This window comes from Myotis davidii, unplaced genomic scaffold, assembly GCF_000327345.1.
Source record: "Myotis davidii unplaced genomic scaffold, ASM32734v1 scaffold506, whole genome shotgun sequence".
In the NCBI taxonomy this organism is placed as follows: domain Eukaryota; kingdom Metazoa; phylum Chordata; class Mammalia; order Chiroptera; family Vespertilionidae; genus Myotis; species Myotis davidii.
The window spans coordinates 1,057,359-1,079,121 of NW_006297140.1; the positions used below are offsets into that span (position 1 = coordinate 1,057,359).

The 21,763-nt window shown below is 41.2% G+C and overlaps 1 protein-coding gene across 1 annotated transcript in view; it reads left to right on the plus strand.

The window, feature by feature from the left end:
• The first annotated feature begins 5,493 nt into the window (after positions 1–5,493).
• LRIG3 (leucine-rich repeats and immunoglobulin-like domains 3) overlaps positions 5,494–21,763 on the plus strand; it is a 41,057-nt gene continuing 24,787 nt past the window's right edge. The window contains exons 1-3 of the mRNA XM_006772735.2: positions 5,494–5,529; positions 5,819–5,922; positions 6,133–6,207. Coding sequence (XP_006772798.2) covers positions 5,494–5,529; positions 5,819–5,922; positions 6,133–6,207 — 215 coding nt within the window. The remainder of the gene's footprint in view (positions 5,530–5,818; positions 5,923–6,132; positions 6,208–21,763) is intronic.

Consider the following 21,763-nt stretch of genomic DNA (forward strand, 5'->3'; position numbering starts at 1 on the left):
AGCGTTCTCCCGGGCAGCTGCGCTTGGCCCAGGCCTCGAGGGCGCTGGGTGCGGGTGGAAAGGAGCCACCGGGGACTCGGTGGTCTCCCTTCTCCTGCGCCTTGCGGGCTGTGCTGGGTGGGAGGGGGTGGGGTAGGGGGGTCCTAGGCGCACCCGTCTAGCCTCACTTGGGCGAAGGGAGGGAGCCACTGACAACTCTGGAGGTAGAGTCAACTTCCTGCGCCTGGAGCTTCCCCAGGGGGTTCCAATGCGCGCCCCTGCCTGGCCGGGAGAGGTGGCCACCTGCGGACTATGGGACTTCTCAGTTCCCCCTGTGCGTGTGTAAGATCCTGGGGTTCAACTATAGTTTCTAACTGTGTCAGGCCCCTTCCCTGTACCCCACCAGTATTGAACGCGCTCCTTTCATGTAGGAAGTCCTCTAGAGTTGGGGCACTGTCCAAGCTGTGGTAGATGGACATTCTTTTGTTGTTCGTTCTCCGGTGCTCCATAAACCCCCCTCTTAGACCAGATCGTAACATCTTCGTTCCGGTGGGAAGTTGGCAAGGCCGATCCGTAGATCTGGAAGGGAAGGAGCTGGTTTTGAGAAGCAAGGGCGTGATTTCTGTAGCTGCTCAGCACGCCCAGACGGTTTAGGAGAGAGTGCTGAGTGCTATTATGCAAGTTTTTGGATGCTAGCTGTGAAGTCTGAAAACCTGAAATCACTGCCAACTGCGTGCAAGAACAAGGAAAAAAATGTAGTTTAGTTGGAAAGGCTGATTCTTTCCAAATGTCATGTCTTTATTCTCTCCCAACCTTAGTTTTGTTGAAATGGGAGGACTCCTGTAACATGTAAACAGTCAAAACTTGTGCTTTAAAAATAAAAAAGTTACTGTTTAAAAGAAGTAAAAGTACAGTCTACACTTAATAGATTTGGACCTAGCAGAATTGCAATGGAAATTCTAAGTTCCTAAACAATTCTAGTAGACTATCCTAATGTCATAATGATGATAATAATAATAATAATGGTAGAAGGAAATTGTTTTTAAATCGTTGTGCCAATCAGAATATTTATTTTTGAATTGTAGAATTGTTGGCCATCAAAATAATATTCTTTGTGTGTTAGCAAGCCTTGGTTTAATAGAAAAGTAGAACTGGAGAGTTTTAGATTGATATTTAATCTCTTATCACGGGATGTCTTACTTAGTAGTTTTTATTACAATTGAAGATGGAGATAAAGGCTTTAACCCAAAGCAGGCAGACTTTCAATTAGTTGTGGCTAATTCTGCTCAATTGCCTCTTGTGGAGGTCATGCTGCCTTATTCATGAAATGTGAATGGCTCTATTGACAACATATGGAACTGACTGGAGGTGAACACCTATGAATAACAGAGGGATGAGAAAAAGAAAATGAATATAGTAGTGCTCCCTGGGCTGTGTTTGGAAAGGCTTGGATCTTTCACAAATCTAATTTATGTTCAATAGTTTCTCAATATCAAGAGGCCTCATACCCTGCAATATTATATTTTTGTGAATTTGGATGTCTTTTAAAAGATAACTGTATTGCTCTTGATTAGGGGCTTGGTACCTATTTAAACATTATCTTAAAAGTAGCTGACCTAATTAGGATTTTGTTTTGCAGATAATTTGGTGGCACACTAAAAACAAATTACAGTTTATTTGGTTAGCACAATCTTTAATTACATTTCCGCCAGCAGTAAATTGTCTCAATACAAGTCCACATTCCTTAAATGTATGTGAAAATAAGTTCCACTTGTGTAAATAAGCGCTAGGTCTGTTGTCAGAAGCCCCGCTGTGATCACTCCTTGGACAGCTCTGTCATTCTTGTACTTGTGTGACTTTTAACCAACTTTGTAGTTGTCACCGAACCATGTGGTCTAAATTCTTTATTGTAAATGTTCCTTTTGTTTGTGCTTAAAGCTCTGCAGGTCTCTCTCCATCTTTGAAAGGAGAAGAAAAACCCAAGAAATGGAGCTTTAACTTCGCTGTTACTTGGTGTTTGTAACAGGAGGCATAAGAAACCTGCTTCTTAAATTTTACATAATGAGAAAGGCTTTTTTTAAGTAGATTGTTTCGGAGTTTAGACATAAGTGGAAACATGCATATTGTTCTTCTGTATCTTAACTTCCTTTCCTTAGGTAATTAAAGTAATGAAAGTTGGCCTCAGGTCTAGCTTATGGGAGCACTCTTCAGAAAAAGTTTAGTGTCCTCCTTTTTATTTGTTGAATTAGCAAGTTTAAAAAAAAATCAGTCTTTCTGTGTGTTATAATTATTTATTTTTTCACGTTATTCAGTTGTAATTTATTGCCATAGGAACCTCATGTGTGAAATGTTGAATAGTTTGAGCTGTAACATAATAATGCTGCCGTTAGTTCTTTCAAAAAATAACTTCTAATATTTTAGTGGAAGTGGCTCTTAAAAAACAGTAACTATTTGAAGGTTGCTTACAACTAACTGCCTTAAAAGGCATTCTTGAGTTTACATCTAGAGTTGTGCTCACGGAGTCCTGAACCTAAAGAAGAGCACTTGTTAGAAACATGTTCCTTAGCCAAAGGGGGAAAGTGGCTCAGTTGCCATTGAGAGCTTCAAGTATTATTAAAATTTCGCTGGAATTTCAAAATTATTTATTGTACATGTAGAGATGTTTGTGTTAGTAGGGCTCAGGAGAAAAGAGTCCTAAAGGGACTTCTTTCTGCTGGTGGGATTTCCTTAGTGTCCGCCTGTTAGAAATCCTTTGGTTGGTATCAGAATTAGGGCTGGGGTGGGGGTAATAGTCCTTATGGTTTTCGCAGCTGTTTTTCTGTATTTTCCAGACTAAAACTTGAACATAGCCGGCTGATTTATGAGTCACTCTGGATCAGTGTCTTAAAACAGCTACAGCCTGGCTTTTTGTTTTTCAGCTTTCCAGATTTCTGCTGAATTAGCAGCTCTGCGGGCCCCAGTGGGATTGATTAAGAAGCTGTGCTGGATTTGCATTTTAAAATTTGACTTGGAAGTCAGATTTCCAAATGCTGAAAGGAAGAAAATGATAGCTGGACCCAGTTGTTGTAAATTAATTATTTTCGTATATTCTATGCGCTTGCTAATATTCAGGAAGATTGTCTCTACCAAGTAGAGTTTGATTTTCAAGTATTTGGCCAGCTGAGTTCTGGGTAAATAGTTAACACCTCCCTGCCTGACCACCTTTTCCTTTTATTAACCTCACTACCAAAAGTTTTTTTGTGTATTTTTTTTTAAGGTTTCTTGGTAACACTTTGTAAAGTATATGGTTGTCTAACCACTATGTGTAGCTGTACACCTGAAACCAACAAAAAATAAACTTGAATGTAAATGATAATTGAAATATAAATTTTAAAAAAAATTCAAAAAAATTGTTAAACCTTTAAAAAAGATATGTCCCTAAATATAATAGAAATGGTTTCTTTTTCTTAAAAAAAAAAGTTTCTTGGTGAAGATGCTCACTAGTGGGAGTCTAAAATGAATCTGCCTTCCTTACTGAATGCTCTTACGGGTTTTAACAAAACATGGACATTGTACAACTGGAATTTGTTTGTAATGGTCTAGCTATAAAAACAATATAAGGAAGATTTAGGAAAATGTGACATCCTTTATCTGGAAAATAAGCATTTCTGGAACATAAACTGAATTAAGTCTAAATTTAGGTGCATTAAAAGTTTCATGGCTTTAAGTATTTAGCAGTAAAAGTCACTTAAGGGGTGTCTTTTTTTCTCCCACATAGAATGTGGTTTTAATAGTAGTACACAGAATTCAGGAGTGGAAGTGTTGCAATAACTGAAATAGTTAAGGTTACCAGCTCTTGCTTCTGCATCAGAAGTGAGCGGTCCCCCCAGCATGTGCAACTTTTCTCTGGAGGCAGTTTCTCCATTTAAAGGCCTTTTGTTGGAGCTCTCATCCCATCACTGGTTGGGAAAAATGCTAGGCACTCCATCCTCACAGGATTGCCTTGTGGAATAATCCTTCAACCGAAATGAAGAGTATGGTTTTAGTTTTTCTAATTAAAAGGCAAATCACCTGTGTTAAATGTAAATGCCAGATTGGTTCCTCCTTAAAAAAAAAAAAAAACACCTTGAAACAATAGGGGAGGCAGTTTTATGCCGGTTCAATGTTTAGTTAAGTGGGTCCAAGTGAGACTTTCTGTTGATTCAGGCTACCTCCCAGGTGAAGGAGTCTTTTCCTTGGTTGTTTTCTGAACCCGGTGGGAAATCCGTGACTGTCTGTGGTGCTAAAAGCACACAGGTTTTGTTTGAATCCTAACGTGAGTTGCTGGGCTCACGGTTTCCTTGATGAACTCCAGATGGACCCGAGCTGGGTCTGTGAGGGAAAGTGGCTCCAGCATGGTGAGCATGCACAGCAGTGGTTGTAATTGCAGGATTTTTATAGTTGAAAGACTGTGCCAGATTTTTTTTTTCATGTTATAACTCTACCAGAACAAATCTGCTCATGTCTGTTACTGTCTGGTAGGTCTTTAGGCAAACATGTTTCAAATAAAAAAAACCTTTGCAGATTTTTGTGTGTGTGTGAAATGGAGAAATCCAGGTTTATTCTCAAAACAAAAATTCAAAGGCTGGAAAGGCTCTCTGATTTCTAATTGTGAACTAATGGATGGGCACTGAGGAACACTGTGTTTCTCTGCCTTTTTCTTTTGAGGGGGGGCATACTTGAGCATATAATAAATGGTTCATGCTTTTTCTCCAATCAAATATGGCTATTTGAAACTTTGGTTATTTAAAAATCTTTCTCTTTAAACACCGAAAGAATTAATTTACGTTGGTTAACCTTTTTCAGCGGGAGAGCTTTAAACCCTATTATTGTTAGCCTGGTTTTCAATGGCTGTTCGGCCATTTTATTTTCATCGCACCATTTTGAGGGCACGTATTCAATATGTTGACAAATAGAGGGGAGATAACCAAATGTTTGGCAGGTTCAAAAAATCACAGCTTGAATCCTAAATGCTGTGATGACTTTCCTAGCCTAGAGTATTGTGTATGTAGAAGTTTTGTGCTGCTTCTTTTAAAGAAGAATAATGTCCAATGGAAATTGTTAGGTCAAGTTAGACTAAATCTTTGCATAAGAAAGCAGAGTTATTTGAATGATTGAAAAGAAATGTGATCACAGCCTTCTGTACATTCTGCTTAACTGTGTTAGGTGGCTAATGTGGTTTAAATGACACAATATATTACCAGATACTGAGATTTGGGGAATTCAGGAGAGCATAGAGTTTAGGTTGTTTTCTACCCTCAGCACTCGAGTGTGCACACATGCAAACACACACACACACACACACACACACACACAAAATGATACCTTAAACAATTTGTTGCCTTAGCCCAGAGAAATAAATGTGTGAAAAGCAATTTCTACTTTGTTTGACCATAATAAGACACTTGATGTTTAAATTTATGATAATAAAATAAAAAGATTTCTTTAGAGGTTTTAGTTTCAGCAACCTGCCTCATTAGCCACTTTTCTTAAGCCATGACTTCATCATATCACGGTGGAAGTGAGGAGATGGTAGGTGATGGGGAAGGTGAAGCAAAACAGCCAGCTCACAAAAGGTCTGTTCACCCTGTGCCAAAAAACATCTCCTAAAACACTTGTGGGCTTAAAGCATTGGGATCTGCCAGCCTCCTAAACTAATTCTGTCCTCAGAGTTTGTGTTTTTGGAGTTTGGCATTTTGGTTACCATCTAGTTTATGGTCAGGATGGGCCAATTATGTCTTATGTCATCACCAGTGTTGATAGAGATATTTCACAGGTCCATTCTGTCTTGTACATCATTAAGTGCTATTAGTGATTTTTTAGACGACTTATTTTATTTTTGTTTTCTCATAGGGACTTAAGTCACAACAGATTGTCTGTCATCAAGGCAAGTTCCACGAGCCACCTTCAAAGCCTTCGAGAAGTGTGAGTCGTAGTTATCTTCTATTTGGCGTTTGAATAAAATACTACCCATCACATTACTTAACTTTGAAAACATTTGGATTGCAATAAATTATTTAAAACTGCTAACTTGAGTTAACAATAATTTTAAATAATTTTACAGTTTCGCCTCTATGAATTGCAGATGACCTAATCAGCTTTCTTTCTTTTTTCTTTTTTTGGGGGCATTTGTAGGAAACTGAACAACAATGAATTGGAGACCATTCCAAATCTAGGACCTGTCTCAGCAAATATTACACTTCTCTCCTTGTAAGTGAATGTCAGCAGGATTTCGTATGTAATTTCTGCAGGGACTATGGGTAGCAGTTGGATATGAGCTGGAGTAAAGACCTTAGAACAGCGCTTCTCAACCTGTGGGTCGTGACCCCTTTGGCAGTCGAATGACCCTTTCAGAGGGGTCGCCTAAGGCCATCCTGCATATCAGATATTTACATTACGATTCATAACAGTAGCAACATTACAGTTATGAAGTAGCAACGAAAATAATTTTATGGTTGGGTCACAACAGGAGGGACTGTATTTAAAGGGCCAGAAGGTTGAGAACCACTGCCTTAGAAGCAAAATAAGAATACTCCCTTCAGTGGGTGATGAGGTGTTTAAAACTGTTGACTTGTTTTTCAGCCCTAGTCTCTCTCTGCTAAATTTGAAGTATCATTGTAACAACATGCTTTACACTTCACTCATTGCTGAACTCAGGCCCCCAAAATTCAAGGAAGCTGCCTGCACCCCATAGAGACATGTATTTGATTATATTCTGTTGACTGAGACTTTACCTCTGGTATTGCTTAATGGTTGGCATGGGATCTGTGGGTTAGGTATTATTACTTAGCTGCTAGTGGAGAATGATTGGAGTTGTTTTGTGAGGAGAAATGGGAGTTTTTAATAGGGCACTGGAGTATCCTCTTTTAAGTGTGGTGCCTGCGGTGGAAATCAAGGTTCAGAAACATCAAATCAAAATAGGAACTTTTATCCAGATAAATTAATGTGATTGAAGTTAGAAATACCATTACACATTATTTTGCAAATACAAGTTTTAAAATAAAATTAAAATGGTGTTAGCTTTTCTGTACGTTTAAGGTGGATAACCTATTCATGCATTGAAGATATTTTGGAATAATTTTGACTTGGGCATTTAAAGGCAGCATTTAGAATGTGAATGATTAAATTTTTAAAATTAAGTAGTTTACCATCTTAATCTTGAATAATTTAAAAATATATTTAATCCACTGAAGTTAAAAATGTTTTTCTCCTTTAAACAACCGAAGGAAATAACACCATTGTTAGATGCTTCTGGGAAAGGTGTTGGGAGGGTCGAAATTATACAGTAAATTTCAGGAAAGCTGTTCAATTAATTAAAGTGATCGCTACCCAATTGCTTACATCTGGTGATTTATAGAGGTTTGTTTTTCCTTCGGGCCCAGGTCAGCTAAGTCACTGGTGCAGCCGCTGTGTCTGCTTCCCTCTGTTTGAATAAGAACTAAGTGACATTTGATCCTGATGTGGTTTTTGCAAAGATCAGAAACAGAAAGGAATGAAAGAAAAAGCAGTTGATATTTGACAAATAAACACTGAATTTAAGAAATATTTTTATGCTAGCATTAATACCTGCTTTCTGTCTTTCACAAATGCTTAAAATTTTGGAGTCTAAATGTAGCACTGGCTTTGGTGTCTTTAACATCTTTAGCGATTCTCATTTGACCACAGGGGCCTTTTTAAATCTCAGGGAATGCCACGTCACCCTTCTGTCCTTGTCCCTGTGTATTGGCAGATTCTGTCAGCATGTTCAAGAGAGCCCTGAGGGGGGTCAGTGCATGCTTCATGGCTGAGAGCATTCACAGTGGAGTTTCAGAATTTGGGGTGGGGGGGTGGGCGGGGGAAAAAGTCTTCTCTTTGGCTTGCAACAGAGTTAAAAGCATAAGAACTGGTAAGGGAATTAGAAAGTTCTATTGGGAATAAATAGCCTAGTGATTTTGCACTTTGTAGCTATAATTTGTAATGAGAAAACTGAAATAAAATATGGAAATTTAGAAACCTTCTGAATTTGAAGTCATCTTCATATTTTCTTTGTGTTTCACTTAAGTGAGTGCTGAGTTCCAGTCTTTTTAGAACTTGAATAATCTCACTTTCTTTCCCCTCAAGTTGTTGCAGTACATCTAACCAGGGATTGCTTTATTCATCTATATCAGCGGTTCGCAACCTGTGGGTCGTGACCCCTGTGGGGGTCAAACGACCCTTTCACAGAGGTCGCGTAAGACCATCCTGCATATCAGATATTTACATTATGATTCATAACAGTAGCAACATTACAGTTATGAAGTAGCAACGAAAATAATTTTATGGTTGGGTCACAACATGAAGAACTGTATTTAAAGGACCAGAAGGTTGAGAACCACTGATCTATATAGTGATAGATCCTTTTTATTACCTAGATCACATAGAATCTGTGAAAAGTAATTTATGTGATGGGCTGCTAATTCAATATGGATGCTGAAAAATTGTTTTTTATACCTATGAAATATCTTGAAAATTTCACTTCTCTGCCTGTTTTCTTCTACAAATGTTTTTTTCTTGTAGGCTTCTTTGGCTATTGCAGTACACAATCATTGTTTCTAAAGCACTATTACTTTCTGCCTTGTGTGTGTGTGTGTGTGTGTGTGTGCGCGTGCGTGTGCGCGTGCGCGTGCGCGCACTTTTTTAATATAGAAGCACTTGAAAGTAATCAGAGCTAAAAGTCAATACTTACCCATTTCTGAAATAAAAAAAATTGTTGAACCACATCACATGAGTCAGATTAGAAACTTGCTGTAGCACCACAGTTAAACCCCATATCTTTTAAAGCAGTTCTCAGGATTATTTGACTTATATTCTGTCAAGATTTTTTTTTTTAACAATATGTGTAGGAAATCATTGTTCCAGGTAATTTACATAAGTTCAGTAATTTTAAACATATCAAAGAAAGGGGAAAATTAGTTGGGAGTCTTGAGCACGAGATTCGGTGTCAGTGCTCTGTACTCCTGCTGCTCTGTGCAGTGGAGACCCCTCCCAGCTCGAGGGGCTGACGCAGAGAAGACCGTATCTGGTAAAATGCTTTTCCTCTCCAGGAGCCAGAAGCTAATATTGGGTCAGATGGCACCCCATGTCCAGGGATGAGTTTATTTAAGGACCAGTCCTGATGTCAGGGAAACTTGGCATTTGTCTTAGGTTGGCCATTGGGTGAGCATTGAATCTGCTCATTAAGAAGCCTCATTCTAACATTTCTAGGGATTTTTCAGAATATAAAAGGCCTGAACAGACGTGCTTTTCTTTGAATCCCACACAGTACTAGCTCAGAAGTCAACTGGCAGAAGTCAAGAGCAAAACATGATTTGTGTTTTTTGTTTATTTTTCTCTCACAGTTATTTCCCACCCATGGCAGGATGGTATGTTTTAGGAAAAGAGATATTTGGAATGAACATATTTGTAGTAAGACTATTGACCTGGCATAAGTGAGTTGTGCTCAGGGATGTGATAGATTTGGCTTCCTATGATGTGCGTGACCTGCTCAAGCAATGGGCACTTGAAACTTGTGACATGAGTTGAGTCTTAATTTGAATCTGTGATTTATGTAACACTAGTGGCTCGGTGCATGGTTTCGTGTACATTGAAAGGAAATTAATTAGAAGAAATACTTCAGTATTGCTATTTGCCCTTTCTCTATAATAGAAGTGTCGACCAAATTCACGATCGACAATGACAGATGGAAACACAAGTGCGCGATTGGTGCCAGTGAGAGCTTTATGTGTATGGCGCAATGCGCGAGTCAACTTAGCCATATATATAGAATACATTTGCTTAATTAGACCTGCTTTTTCTGATTTAGCTAAACTTTTTCCAGCCCAGTGAAGCACCCCAACTTCTCTTTCAGGTAATTGCCAGCAACACAGCAGTAAATATTAGCATGAAGCAGATAATTATTGTAGATCACGCAGGGAGAACAAAGGGTAAAATATTTAATATTAAATATTAATATTAGCAGTGTTTGACTATATTATGAACAATAAGAAAACCTGAAGTAATTTTCACGGGGGCTGTGGGCTGCATTTTGGGCTATGGAGTCTTGGCAGCATTGGCTGTGATTTGGTGGGCTGTCACTCTGGGGTGGTGGCGGGCCTATGTCCCACTTGGGGGAAGCCGAGTGTTGGTTTGTGGGCACCAGGTGCTGTTTTTTTGTAACTGGCCATTGTGCCTCAAGGCAGCTCCTGTGCTGAGCGTCTGCCCCCTGGTGGTCAGTGTCGTCATAGCGACCAGACATTCGGAAGGACACTTAGCATACTGGTCGCTATGACGCACACTAAAACCACCAGGGGGCAGACACTCAACACAGGAGCTTCCATGAGGCACAATTCAACAATAACGTGTGTGTGTGTGTGTGTGTGTGTGTGTGTATGTGTGTGTATGTTATTGTTGGATAAGGGAGGAGCTATTGGTCATTGAATAAAGCTAGTTGAGCCTTAGTCTTGACATTGATGGTTTATATGGTATTGTTCAACATGCAGATATTTGCCTATTATCTTAGCGATGAAAAGGTTTAGGTGAGTGAATGTCCAAGAGGTACCTAGAGTACCTGTTAGAAACATAGATTTCCTGACCGAATCCTTAGAGATTCTAAATGAATGGGTTTGGGTGGGGCCCAAGAATATCCATTTTGACACATCTGCCTGGCTGATTCTAAGCAGAAATTGCATAAATATTTTTGGAATTACTGACGGAGTCCAGTTTATCATAATCAAATCAGTATTTTCTCATTATTTCTTATCTCAAAGGTAGAGCATTTCTCCCAAGTTCATTGTTTTCTTCATAATACTTACTTTTCCAGAGGTGACATCTGTCATCCTTCCCAAGAAGTTGTTATAAAAAAGGATCATCTTTATGGGTGGGACCCTAAAACGGGCGCTCTAGCAATGGAAAGGCACTGGAGAATTTGCAAGCAGGTTGAGGTGATCAGATTCGCTTTTTGAAAGTGTCACTCTGGCTTTAGTGTGGAGAGTGGCTTGGAGGAGGCAGGAGGGTGGTTACAACGGGGCAGATGAGGAGGAAGCTACCGAGGTTGGCCAGGAGGGATGACGGCACTGTTCTTGTACAGCACAGCTCCGGCCATGTCCATAGAACAGTGATTAAATGTGAGGCGCAAGTCCGATGGCTCAGAATTAATTGCTGGCTCTTCCCTTTGCCTGGTTTGTGGCCGTGGACAAGTTACCATCTATCCGTGTTTCCCCATTTATGAAATGAAAAAAATAATGCCCACCTCCTAGGGTTGTGAGGATTTGGAGAGAGAGAAGGGTAAAACCCACTGGCATATGCTCAGTGAATAGAAGCCATGATCATGACCATTCATTCCACTAAAATCTGTGGAATAAACAAACAGTGCCAGGCCCTGCTCTAGTGCTGGGGACACAGCAGCGAACAAAGCAGACAGAGTCCCTCTTATTAGGATGCTTCCATTCTCGTGAGGGTTGAGAAAAAATAAACAAGTAAACAAACTTTAAAAGAAAACTTGAGTTTCTTCCTAAAGACTAAGAAGCAAAAGGAAAGAGGACAAAGGGATTGAGAGCTCCGGCAGTTGCCCATTAGTGTGGTCCGGGAAGACTCATTTTTGAATATTTACCAAATCCTACTATGTGCTAGGTACTTGTTTTAGGGTTGAGATTCAACAGTGAACAAAATAGCTAAAAATCTCTGCCCTCAGGAGCTGACCCTCTCATGGAAAGTGAAAGACAAGAAGTAAAATATAAGAAATGTGGCCAGAAGGCGATAAGTGCCAGGGAGAAAAATAAAGCAGAAAGGAGGTGGGAGAGTGTGTGGTGGGAGGGGGGTTGACAGTTTCAAGTGGGGACTCATGGAGTGATGCACTTGGCAGGTGACAGTTGAACTGGAGTGAAGGTGGGGAAGGGCGTCCTGTGGGGCACCTGGGGGTGGGGGCCATCTCCTCATTTCCTCTGCCCTCTTGCCTTGTCTGTCTTGATTGTGTTTGTAATTTTCTCCCCTTCTATACTTTGAGGCCTCTGTGGCTCACTCTTGTTTTTCCCAGCACTTAATGTAGATGTATGGCATGTAGTTGGTGCTTAATTAGTGTATGAATTAAGGATATTTATGGAACAGCCGCATGCAGTTAGCATAATTCAAACAGATCTCCTATAAACTTGGTCTATACCAGGGACTAAAAATTTACAGTGGAGACAAAGCATACCTGTGTTTCACTTAATTTATGTTCAATTATGTGTGCTTGGTAAAAAAAAAAAAAAAAGATTATAATAATAGCAATAATAATTAAAGAAAAAAGAACAAGAGAAGTAATTTAAGTAGCAGAAGGATTTAGCTCACCACTGTAGCCAGTGAGCACATGCCCTGGAGTGTGTGCGAAATGAAAGTGTTTGGGAAATAAAAACCCCCTCTCCCATTTCTCATTGTTCCAAGGCAGGGGTGGGGAACATCTGGCCCATGGGCTGTATAAAGCCCAGGAAATAATTTGGCCTGGCCCTGCCAAGGCATTAGGGATGAGTTAATTAAATGTTTGACCAAATACAGCAGGCTAATTTTTAAGTTGATAATTTTGTATGGCCCACGAATGATGTTATAAACATCCAAATGGCCCTTGGCAGAAGAAAAGTTCTCCACCTCTGTTCTAAGTGAATCTCTTAACCCCTTGGGCATGACTTAGGTCTTCAGAGATACAGATTTTCCTTAGCCCCTTTGCCCATCACATATGGAAACTGCATTTTCAGGTCCTGAACTAAAAATCCAAATTACAAAACTGGCCCTATGTGGGACTCATTGAGACAGAAAGAAAGAATATGTCTGTCTAAAAATTTTTTTGCTAGTATGTTAAGGGATCTTTAGGGATATATTCATGATAGCTGGTTTTCCCCTGCTCCACTGGTTTTAGAACCTAGTGCCATGTGTGATGGGGTTCCATCACGTCATGTCCTCCTGTGTTGGGGATGCTTTGGGGACTCAGGGAAGCATGAGAGTCAAACTTTGCTCCAAGATCTGATGCGATTTATAAAGAACAATCCTGGGTGGTGGGGAGTAGGGAGTATTGGGAATTTATTTGTGTGGCATTGTAGAATTCTGAGAAGGGTGTGACTTTTATTCTTCTGTTTTGAAACTCCCACAAGTGCAAAATGTGTAGTTCTCCACTGGCAGTTGCTACACATGAGTCATTCCAGGCTAGGACTCATGTCCTATTGAGCTTTCAGTCCCCTCAGAAGCCCCATCCAGTCTCTGGCACATAGGAGAGGCTCAGTAAGTATGAGTGGGCGAGAGCGACCACGGGCCCCTGTGCAATAGTAAAGAGACCTGAGCTGAGAGTGGGGCACACAGGTTTTCGTCTTATCTCACACTAATGACCTGTCTGGCTTCGGGCAGAGTTAATTAACTCTTCTTTGTTTATCTGTAAAAACAGTGTAAGATGTTTCTCCATCTCTCATCTGGTTCCGGGGAAGGATCAAGTGGCATGATGCACAGGAAGGGGCTCTGAGCAGAGTGAGCAGCACCAGCTGCTGCTGTTACAGCTGCAGTGGGCTTGGCGGAGCAGCAAAGACGAGAGGCAGTGAGCCAAAGTGGGTTCTGGAGCAGGAGGATCACAGGAAGAGGAGAGGATTTAGAAACATTATCCCGGCAGCAACAGGGAAGGGAGGAGAAAGAACTTTGCATTTGGGGTGAATTTTTGGGAAGCTTTTGTGTTCTTCAAATCGTTTTAAAAATTGGGTGAGCCTTCAGTTATAGTGAATAACTGAACAGGGAAGGGCTGGTGTGCTATAAGGTAGATTTCGAGCTGTTCATGTTGCCCAACAACAAGCCCTAAGAGGTGCTCAGTGCTTGGGAACAAAGAAAAATCGGACTTGGCCTCTACTTTGAATCATGATAACGGGAAGAGAGACGATAAAGAGATACCTCTAGGACAGTGCTGCCCTGGGATAGGGAGGCGCTCGGGCTGCCCCAGGGCAGAGCTGTGGCTCAGTAAGTGTGGACCGTGAGGGTGTGTGAGGTCGAGGGGAGGACGGAGACTCGGGTAAGTTGGTGCGGATCGGCTCAGGTGTTTTACAGGTTTGGGGAGTTATTGCAGACTTTGTGATGCAGGGGAATGAAATGATTCCACTTCAGTTAAGCACAGAATCTGCTTCTCTCCTTTTTTCTCAAGTAGTTATTAAATGATGTTCATTTTCTGAATCAAGTGCCCTGAAGACAGATAGATAACGTGGCTTTGCTATTTAACAGTTATGACTTACCGAATACCTGTTCTCCATCCATCCTTGGAACTCTGAGACCTGCTGTATGTTAGGGCCACATCTCTTTCCCACAAAGGGAAATTGGCCATTTAGGGCGGGGGGGTGGTGTCATTTGCATATGGACTTCTGAAAAGGGTCCATGTGAACTATTGGTTAGAAATCTGATCAACAGTGTTCTGTTACAACAGTGTTCTGTTACTTACCGAACCCAGTACTATATCCAACGGCAATTTCATCCATAAGCATGCATTTCCCTTTTCCTTCCAAAAAATTAGACTAAGGAAAAAAAAAATCAGTTTGGGAGATAGTGATTTAAAAGATTATTGCTGGGTTGCATGGCACAGACTTTATTGAAATAATCAAACTCAATTTATAACCTTTAAAACATTGATATTTTAGTAGTTCACAACTCAGAGATAAAGCTGCATATAAGGAAGGCAAGCATTAATAAGCACGTATTCAAATGCTGATGTAACTGAGTAATTTTATATCTCTGCAGAACAGCTCAAAGTGTTATTAGTTGTTTGTAAACCAAAATTTATGTGAGTCGGTATTTGAAAAGTGGTTACCATTTTGTCATTTTAATTAAGGCAATTGGGGACCAGCTTTAGTCAAAATTAGAGCTTAAGTTTCTGGGGAATCGGGGAGTGTTGTTCTGATTAAGTGGACATAACCCATATCCCATCTTTACCCACATGTGGGTACAGATGACTCCATGGAATTTGATCACTTGACTAAAAAATTCACACCAAAATATATGTTCTACCCACGTGGATGAGTGGTGCAGTGACTTCCTGTGTAAGGGACATTGCATTGGGGGCTGCAGACTTCACCAGCACAAGCCAGCCGTTATTGTGCCGCCATGGAAATAAGCTCGTGAAATTCGAGTCTGACAAAGTGAACCCTTGCACATGTTCCTGTGAGAAGTGTGTTCTTTTATTGGACTTTAAAATGTTTATATGTGATCTGCACATAAAAGAGTTGACTGTACACAGAGGTGTGTTTGTGACTCTAAGTTTATCTTCACGTTTACTTGAAACTACGCCCCAGAATACAAGTTTGCGAGGTTTTCAAATTCTCAATTTAGAATGATTGTTTTTGAAACAAATCTGTGACCAGGGCTGTTCAGCCCTTCGGGAATTTCCCATTGCTCGTAGGTCAGGAGCAAAATCTTCCTTAAGGTGTACAGTGCTCTGGATGATCCGCATCTTCTTTTCCCGTTGAGCCTCCTCTGGACTCATTCCTTCTGGGAATGTGCCAGCCTGTTCCTGCCTCAGGTCCTGTTGCACATGCTTTTCCCTCTGCCTAGAAAACTCCTCCTCCCCCACCTTTTAAGCCAGGCGTAGGTTTCCCCTTACATATTTTCCTATCTCCTTTATACTATATGCTGTCCCATTTTCAGTTGCATGCTTGTGATCTATTCCCCCCCACCCCCCGGAATGAAACTTCATAAAAGCTGAGATCATGTCTGTTTTCATCCTTGTTTTCTCCCTGGCATTAGTGCAGAACTTGGCAGATGGTACACACTTGAGTACGTGTTTGTTGGGCGAATGACCAAATGGGTAGCTCGGTCCAAATTAATATACCTAGTTAACTGTGGAAGAAACTATTCCATTAATCTTTCTGTTCCTACACACTTAAAAATGTCATTAATGCAACTTTGTTTTCCCAAGGTAACAACATTATTAGATTTGACATAGTGACCCATTAAGCAACTTTCTTCATTCAGTGATGGTTCTTGGAGCCTGTAAAATGGACCCCCAGGCCCTTGACTTGACCCTCCAGTGTAGCATGCTACAAGTACTCCTGTATGATAATACTTACCCTAAACCTACACCATTTCCTCATCCCTTCCCCCAACTTGATGCGAGCTAGCCCTTTTGGTTGCTGCTTTGAAGTATCAAGTACAGCTTCTGCCAGAGTCTTCTCTAAGCTGAATGAGGCTTGTGCTGCCAAGACAGACAAAACAGTAAAGCTGTAGCTAGTTGCTTTTCATGACTGGGGTGGCAAGATTCAACATGTGTTTGTAACCTAGCCTCGTTGCTTTTCCTCCTCCTCTTCCTTATGTTAGTATCTCTGCTATCTCTTATCTTCCTTAGAGCAGGGGCTGGGAGCTCTAGCTGGGTAGAGAGACTAAAACAATGAAATGGGGCTCTAACCAGTAAGACTTCTTTCTTTGGCTGGAAGTTGCTTAAGTACTAAATTCAAAACATGAAAGGAAAGGCAACTGTAAATCTAAGCACCTCCTTTCTAGTACTTAAAATCACCTGCCTGGCTGTCTCCCTCTCTCTCACTAAGCTTTAGCCAATAGACAGAGTCGTCTGTAGAGTGAGGGAGATGACAGAATGAAATAGGAGGTAATGTTTATGCTGCAAGTACCACGCAGCATAGAGTAACCGTGGTGTACGTTCTTGGACTGTCCGTTTCACAGTGCCTGAGCAGCTTTAAATGTTTTCATAACGAAACAAACAGGGAATAGAATCAGAATAAGCATAATTTTTTAGAAAAAAAAGTAAGATGCTTTTTGAACTTGGTCACTGGTTGCCTTGGAATCCTGCACAAGGTATTGGCCCGGGAACTGAGGGCGTTATTCTTTAAAGATGTCAGGAAAGTAGTCAGTTTGTTGTGTAAATCCCTCTTTCTTTTATTCTCCTTCTCCTGTCTTTTTTTGCTTTCAGTTCCTCACCACCATCCCCATTTATGTATCCAAAGAAAAAGGAGAGAGGAATTAGAAACAGTTTGCTATATTATATAACTGGTCATAACTCATTTTTTGTTAGTGTTGAGTGTCTGTACTCAATCTTAGTAACTTAGAATTGGAAGAGACGTTTCTCTCCATGGAGAAACCTCTGAAAGAGAGGTTATCCAACCTCCCCTTGAGCACATCCAGGGACAAAAGCTCACTTCTTGGGGAGCAGCCCTTCCATTGTGAATAGTTGTAATTGCTAGGACTTTTTATTTGTTGACCTCTGCCCTTCTGTTGGCTCCTGTACCTATTGTCCCAGTTCTGTGTGCTGGAGAGAACAACTTGCCTCTATTTCTGCATTATAAAACCAGGCTCACAATATACGGTTTTCATAAAGCCTTCTCTTCCCCAGCGCAGAGTCCGATTCCGATTTCCTGTGTGAGCTGGGGGCTAGGCCAGGGCTCTCCAGTAGCTCTCTGCCATCAGGGGAGTATGCCGTGTCTGCGCTGCCACTGGGCGGCCACGTGGGTGCTGAGCACTGGCAATGTGGCTAATGTTGCTGAATTTCCAATTTAACTTAAATAATTTACACAGGCAGTGGCTGTTGTACTGGCCAGTGTAGGTCTAGATTTTTAAAGTCTTCCCTACTTACACCTCGTCTAGCGTGGCAGTGTAAAATATTGTGCCCAGAACAAGTATTAGAGCTGTGGCCTTACTTAATACAGAATATGGTTGGACCATCATCACTCTTGCCCCAAATACTGGAAATTAATGAAGCTTAAGATTTTATTGGCATCTTATGGACCATGTTGTAGTATTGTCTCATGGAGTTGTCATCAGCTGACATCCCCAAGTCTATTGTCACTTTCAGTAAATTGCTTTCAGATTGGCCTTTTGAAATGATGGGTTAAAAATCCAAAACATTGCCTTATCCCAGCTTAATTCCTCTGGTTGAATCTAGACCATCATTTTAGCACATTGAGAGGTTTGGGATCACGAGTCATCTATTAGATGAATTATACTTTTATTCTGCGGCACCTACCCTTGACTGTTCACTCTGTACCCCTTTTAATACAGATGGTGGACTGAATGCATCCTTTTAACTCTGCAACTTCCTAACTTCCCTTAAAATGAAATTAAAGGACTGCACATTGATGGGAACAAAGAGAAAATAGGAGACAGTTCAAGTGAAAGACGCCACAAAAATTTTGCAAGCAAACAGGCAAACTGTACCTGACTTCAGAGAGAAGCTGGAGTGGATCCCAAAAGAAGCAAACATTCATTTTTTTATTTTTTATTTTTGGCTGCAGGACCTCAGAATAGTTCAGGATCTCAAGACCTGTACAGGTGGGGTGCAGAGTAAGACTAGAAATGGGGGATTGGTTAAGCCTCTTTTATAAGAAGCAGTAAGACCTCCGGGTTCCTCCTCTAAAATTCAAAGCCCAGTGTCTGCCCCTCCCCTGGTATAGACAGAAGATTGGAAATTTACTCTCTGGAGCTCTGAAACAGAATATCTCAGTAATTTGGGACACAGGCCCAGCTGGGCAAGGGGTGGGGGCTGAGGGCAGCCGATTCTGCAACCAGTGAAATGAAGTAAAATCTGAGTACTGATAGTACTGACACCCCCTCCCCTCAGCTTATTTTCCTGTTCGCCCTCCCAGCCCTAGACTTGAAATTGCAGGATTTGAGCAATAAGATGTGGAGATGACCGAGACTCACAGTCAACAGGTCCATTCTACCCACAGCCCTTAATAAGCTTTTTAGTGCTGCTTTTTATTACATATGAATGGGCAGCCAGTGATCCCCAGACTTTTGAGGACGTTTCTAACAATGACGTCAGAGTCCGAAAGGAACGGGAGAAGGATACCTGATGGAAGGAGAAGGGAACTTCAAAACAATCTAATGTCTCTGGAGATAAAAGAATGGTAAACAGGAGAAGGGTTCAGGGTCCTGAGAGGAAGGGAGAGCAATGGGGCGGGCAAGCGGGGAGGTGCAGGGGTCCTATGAGATCTGAAAGGTGGAGAGGGGACCGGACTGGGAAGAAGGGTGGGGCAATGCCGGTGGGCAGGTGCAAACCTGTTAGTGCACGTCCCATGCCACGTGGACTCGCCTTTTTCGGTGGCTCGTGGCTGCCTTTCCCATCAGGCCGCAACTACAGGAACTGTGCCTTGTTTGTCTCTGGTCTCGGAACTGGCGCTCTAGACCGTGGCCGAAAACAAAAAAGAATGGTTAATAATAATTATAATGAAAATAAGGAGGAATTCGGCCATTAAAAATACAATAACAGACACTATTAAAAGGTAATAGAAGGGTTGGAAAAAAGTTGAAAAATTCTCAAAAAGAAGAACCAAAAGACAAAGGGATGGAAGAGGGGAGATAAAAATGAAATGGGGAGATCCACTGGGAAGTCTAATACCTAGCTAATTGGTATGCCACAAGGGAGGTCTGTGTACATAGGAGGGGGAGAATTGTCAAAGATACCAAAAAATTCCCCAGAACTGAGAAACACATTTGTAGGTTGAAAGTGCGCCAGCAAACAAGAAAAAAACAAAACCTACATCAAGGGACATTACTGTGCATTTGCAGAATACCAGAGGTAAAGAGAAGCCCTGAGAGGAGGGGGGCGGAGGAGCAGATCAGCTATAAGGATCGCCAGTGGTTCCCCCAGGGGTGCTCCTAGCAATATCATCATATGGGAACCTGGCAAAATGCAGATCCCCAGGCTTCACCCAGACCTCCTAAAGAGAAACCCTGCAGGTGGGCTCACCCGTCTTGCTTCAAGAAGTCCCTGTCCCATAATCCCGATGCCTGCTGAAGTTGAAGAAACACTGGGATAGAGAATCAGAACCACCTCTGGCTCCTCAGACTCACAGCTATGTAGTAAGGGCAATAATAGAGCAAAACATTGGCTTCAAATCCTAAGGGGAAAGGGCGTCTAATATAAACTCTGTACACACCCAAACTGTCAATCCTATGAAGATATTCCACACACTCACACACACACACACACTCACTCACTCACACTCACTCACACACCTGCACGCACACACACACCTACGCATGGTTTCTTGGAAAGCTAATGGAGCCTCTGCCCTGCCCCAGGGAAATGAGGGAGTAAACCAGGGAAGGCTGGGCAGCCAGGCAGTGGGACTCCAACAGAGTAAAGATGTGGAGCCCCCAGAGTGAGCCCGGCTTCTCTGAAAGGCTGCAGCTTCAGTACGATTGTGTGAAGCTGCTGCAGCAAACCTTGTCACTTCCAGGGTTTGTCATCCACACCCAGAATCTCGGCTTCTTCGAGCTGGAAGAGATCATGCTTTTCCTCTTGTTGACAGGTGAGAAAATCAAAGTATAGTGAATCAGAACAGAATCAGCGTCCCCTTGCTGGGGAACTGTGGTCTGAATTGTTGCTTCAAAGAGACCCTACTTAAAAAAATAAAAAAGGAGCTCCTACAATTTAACAGGTTGGTTAGTGTATAGGATCAGAGGTTTATGTTTCCTTTTGCTGGGTGATGGCTATAGTGGCCGTAACATTTTCGGACATACATGTGCATCTAGAACCTCAAGGTCCATAAATCCTTAGGGGCTGCTCTGAACTTTGATCTAGACTAGAGTTTCTGGACTAATCACGGCCAGCCACTTCAGGGCCTTGAACCCATTCATTTAGTCCCGACGTGGTGGAACCAGGAATGAATTAGAAGTTCTCTCCACTCACAAGTAAATCACAAGCTAATGGGAAGACTCAGACTCCCAGCTGAACCGTAACAGTGGTCTGGCGCGTGGAAATGGCTAGGGAGCACCTCTGCCTCAAAAGACGGGAAATTTTAAATTTCACTCAAGTTAATTTTTATTGCGTGTAATTAAATCGTTTCAGATTACAATAATTGTTCAGTAAGTATCTTCTTTAGCATCCTAAATGGAAAAACTTGCTCTTAAATTTGTTTATATAAAGGACTAAATTGAATTTACACTTGGGGATCAAAAAGAGTTGTTTTGAATCTGGTGTGAATGGCTTTTTGACTCATTTCTTTTTTCATTTTTAACATGTGTTATAATTGCCTTATTAATAGGGCCCTGATTATTTTATTAAGACATTGTGGCCATCATTATGATGTTCATGGTCCAAAAGATAATTATATTTTATATTGACCTGGCTTTTAGCTGAAAGAACTGACTCTTTGCCCCTCACAGTGGCTCATTTGCTGCTTAGTATCATTAATTCTTAATCAAGAATCCTTCTTGCTAAAGTTGCCTCATTTGGCTTTATTCTTTGATGCCACAGTGCCAGCGGACCAGTCTAAACGTGTTCTTTTAATGAAACTTAATTACTTTTTTAGGAAAAAGATGAGCAGAGAGAGTTTATTTTTATCTGCATGGAAGAGGTTCTTTGCTTGGCAAGTCTCTCTGTTTAAAGAAACCTAATATTATGGGGTGTTAGTATTCTAGCCAAGATAGTTTCCAAGGAAGCTTTCTTTTTGTAAGTATCAGTGCCCTTTAAAGTGTTTGCAAAATATAGTGTTTTCCTTAACAACTTGCAATTCCTTTATAAATGATGTTAAACTGGTTGCTTGCAAGTTATGTATAGAAATCAGAATTTCCTTGGGGCCAGGCTGACTCTCCCAGTCGATACAGTTAATATACTTGCTCTGTGGTTGTATGGAATGACCACGGATTCAGCAGTTTGTCAGTTGCAATAACTGAATTGGACTTAAGGGATGGGGTTAGAGAAATGCATTCTAAGAAAAGAGGGCATTGCAACATATAAAAACACAGTTTCAAATTAAATTTCACTGAGCACACCCTCTTTGTAAGGAAAGTGCCACACGCACATACCTTCTCTAAATAGCCAAGATTG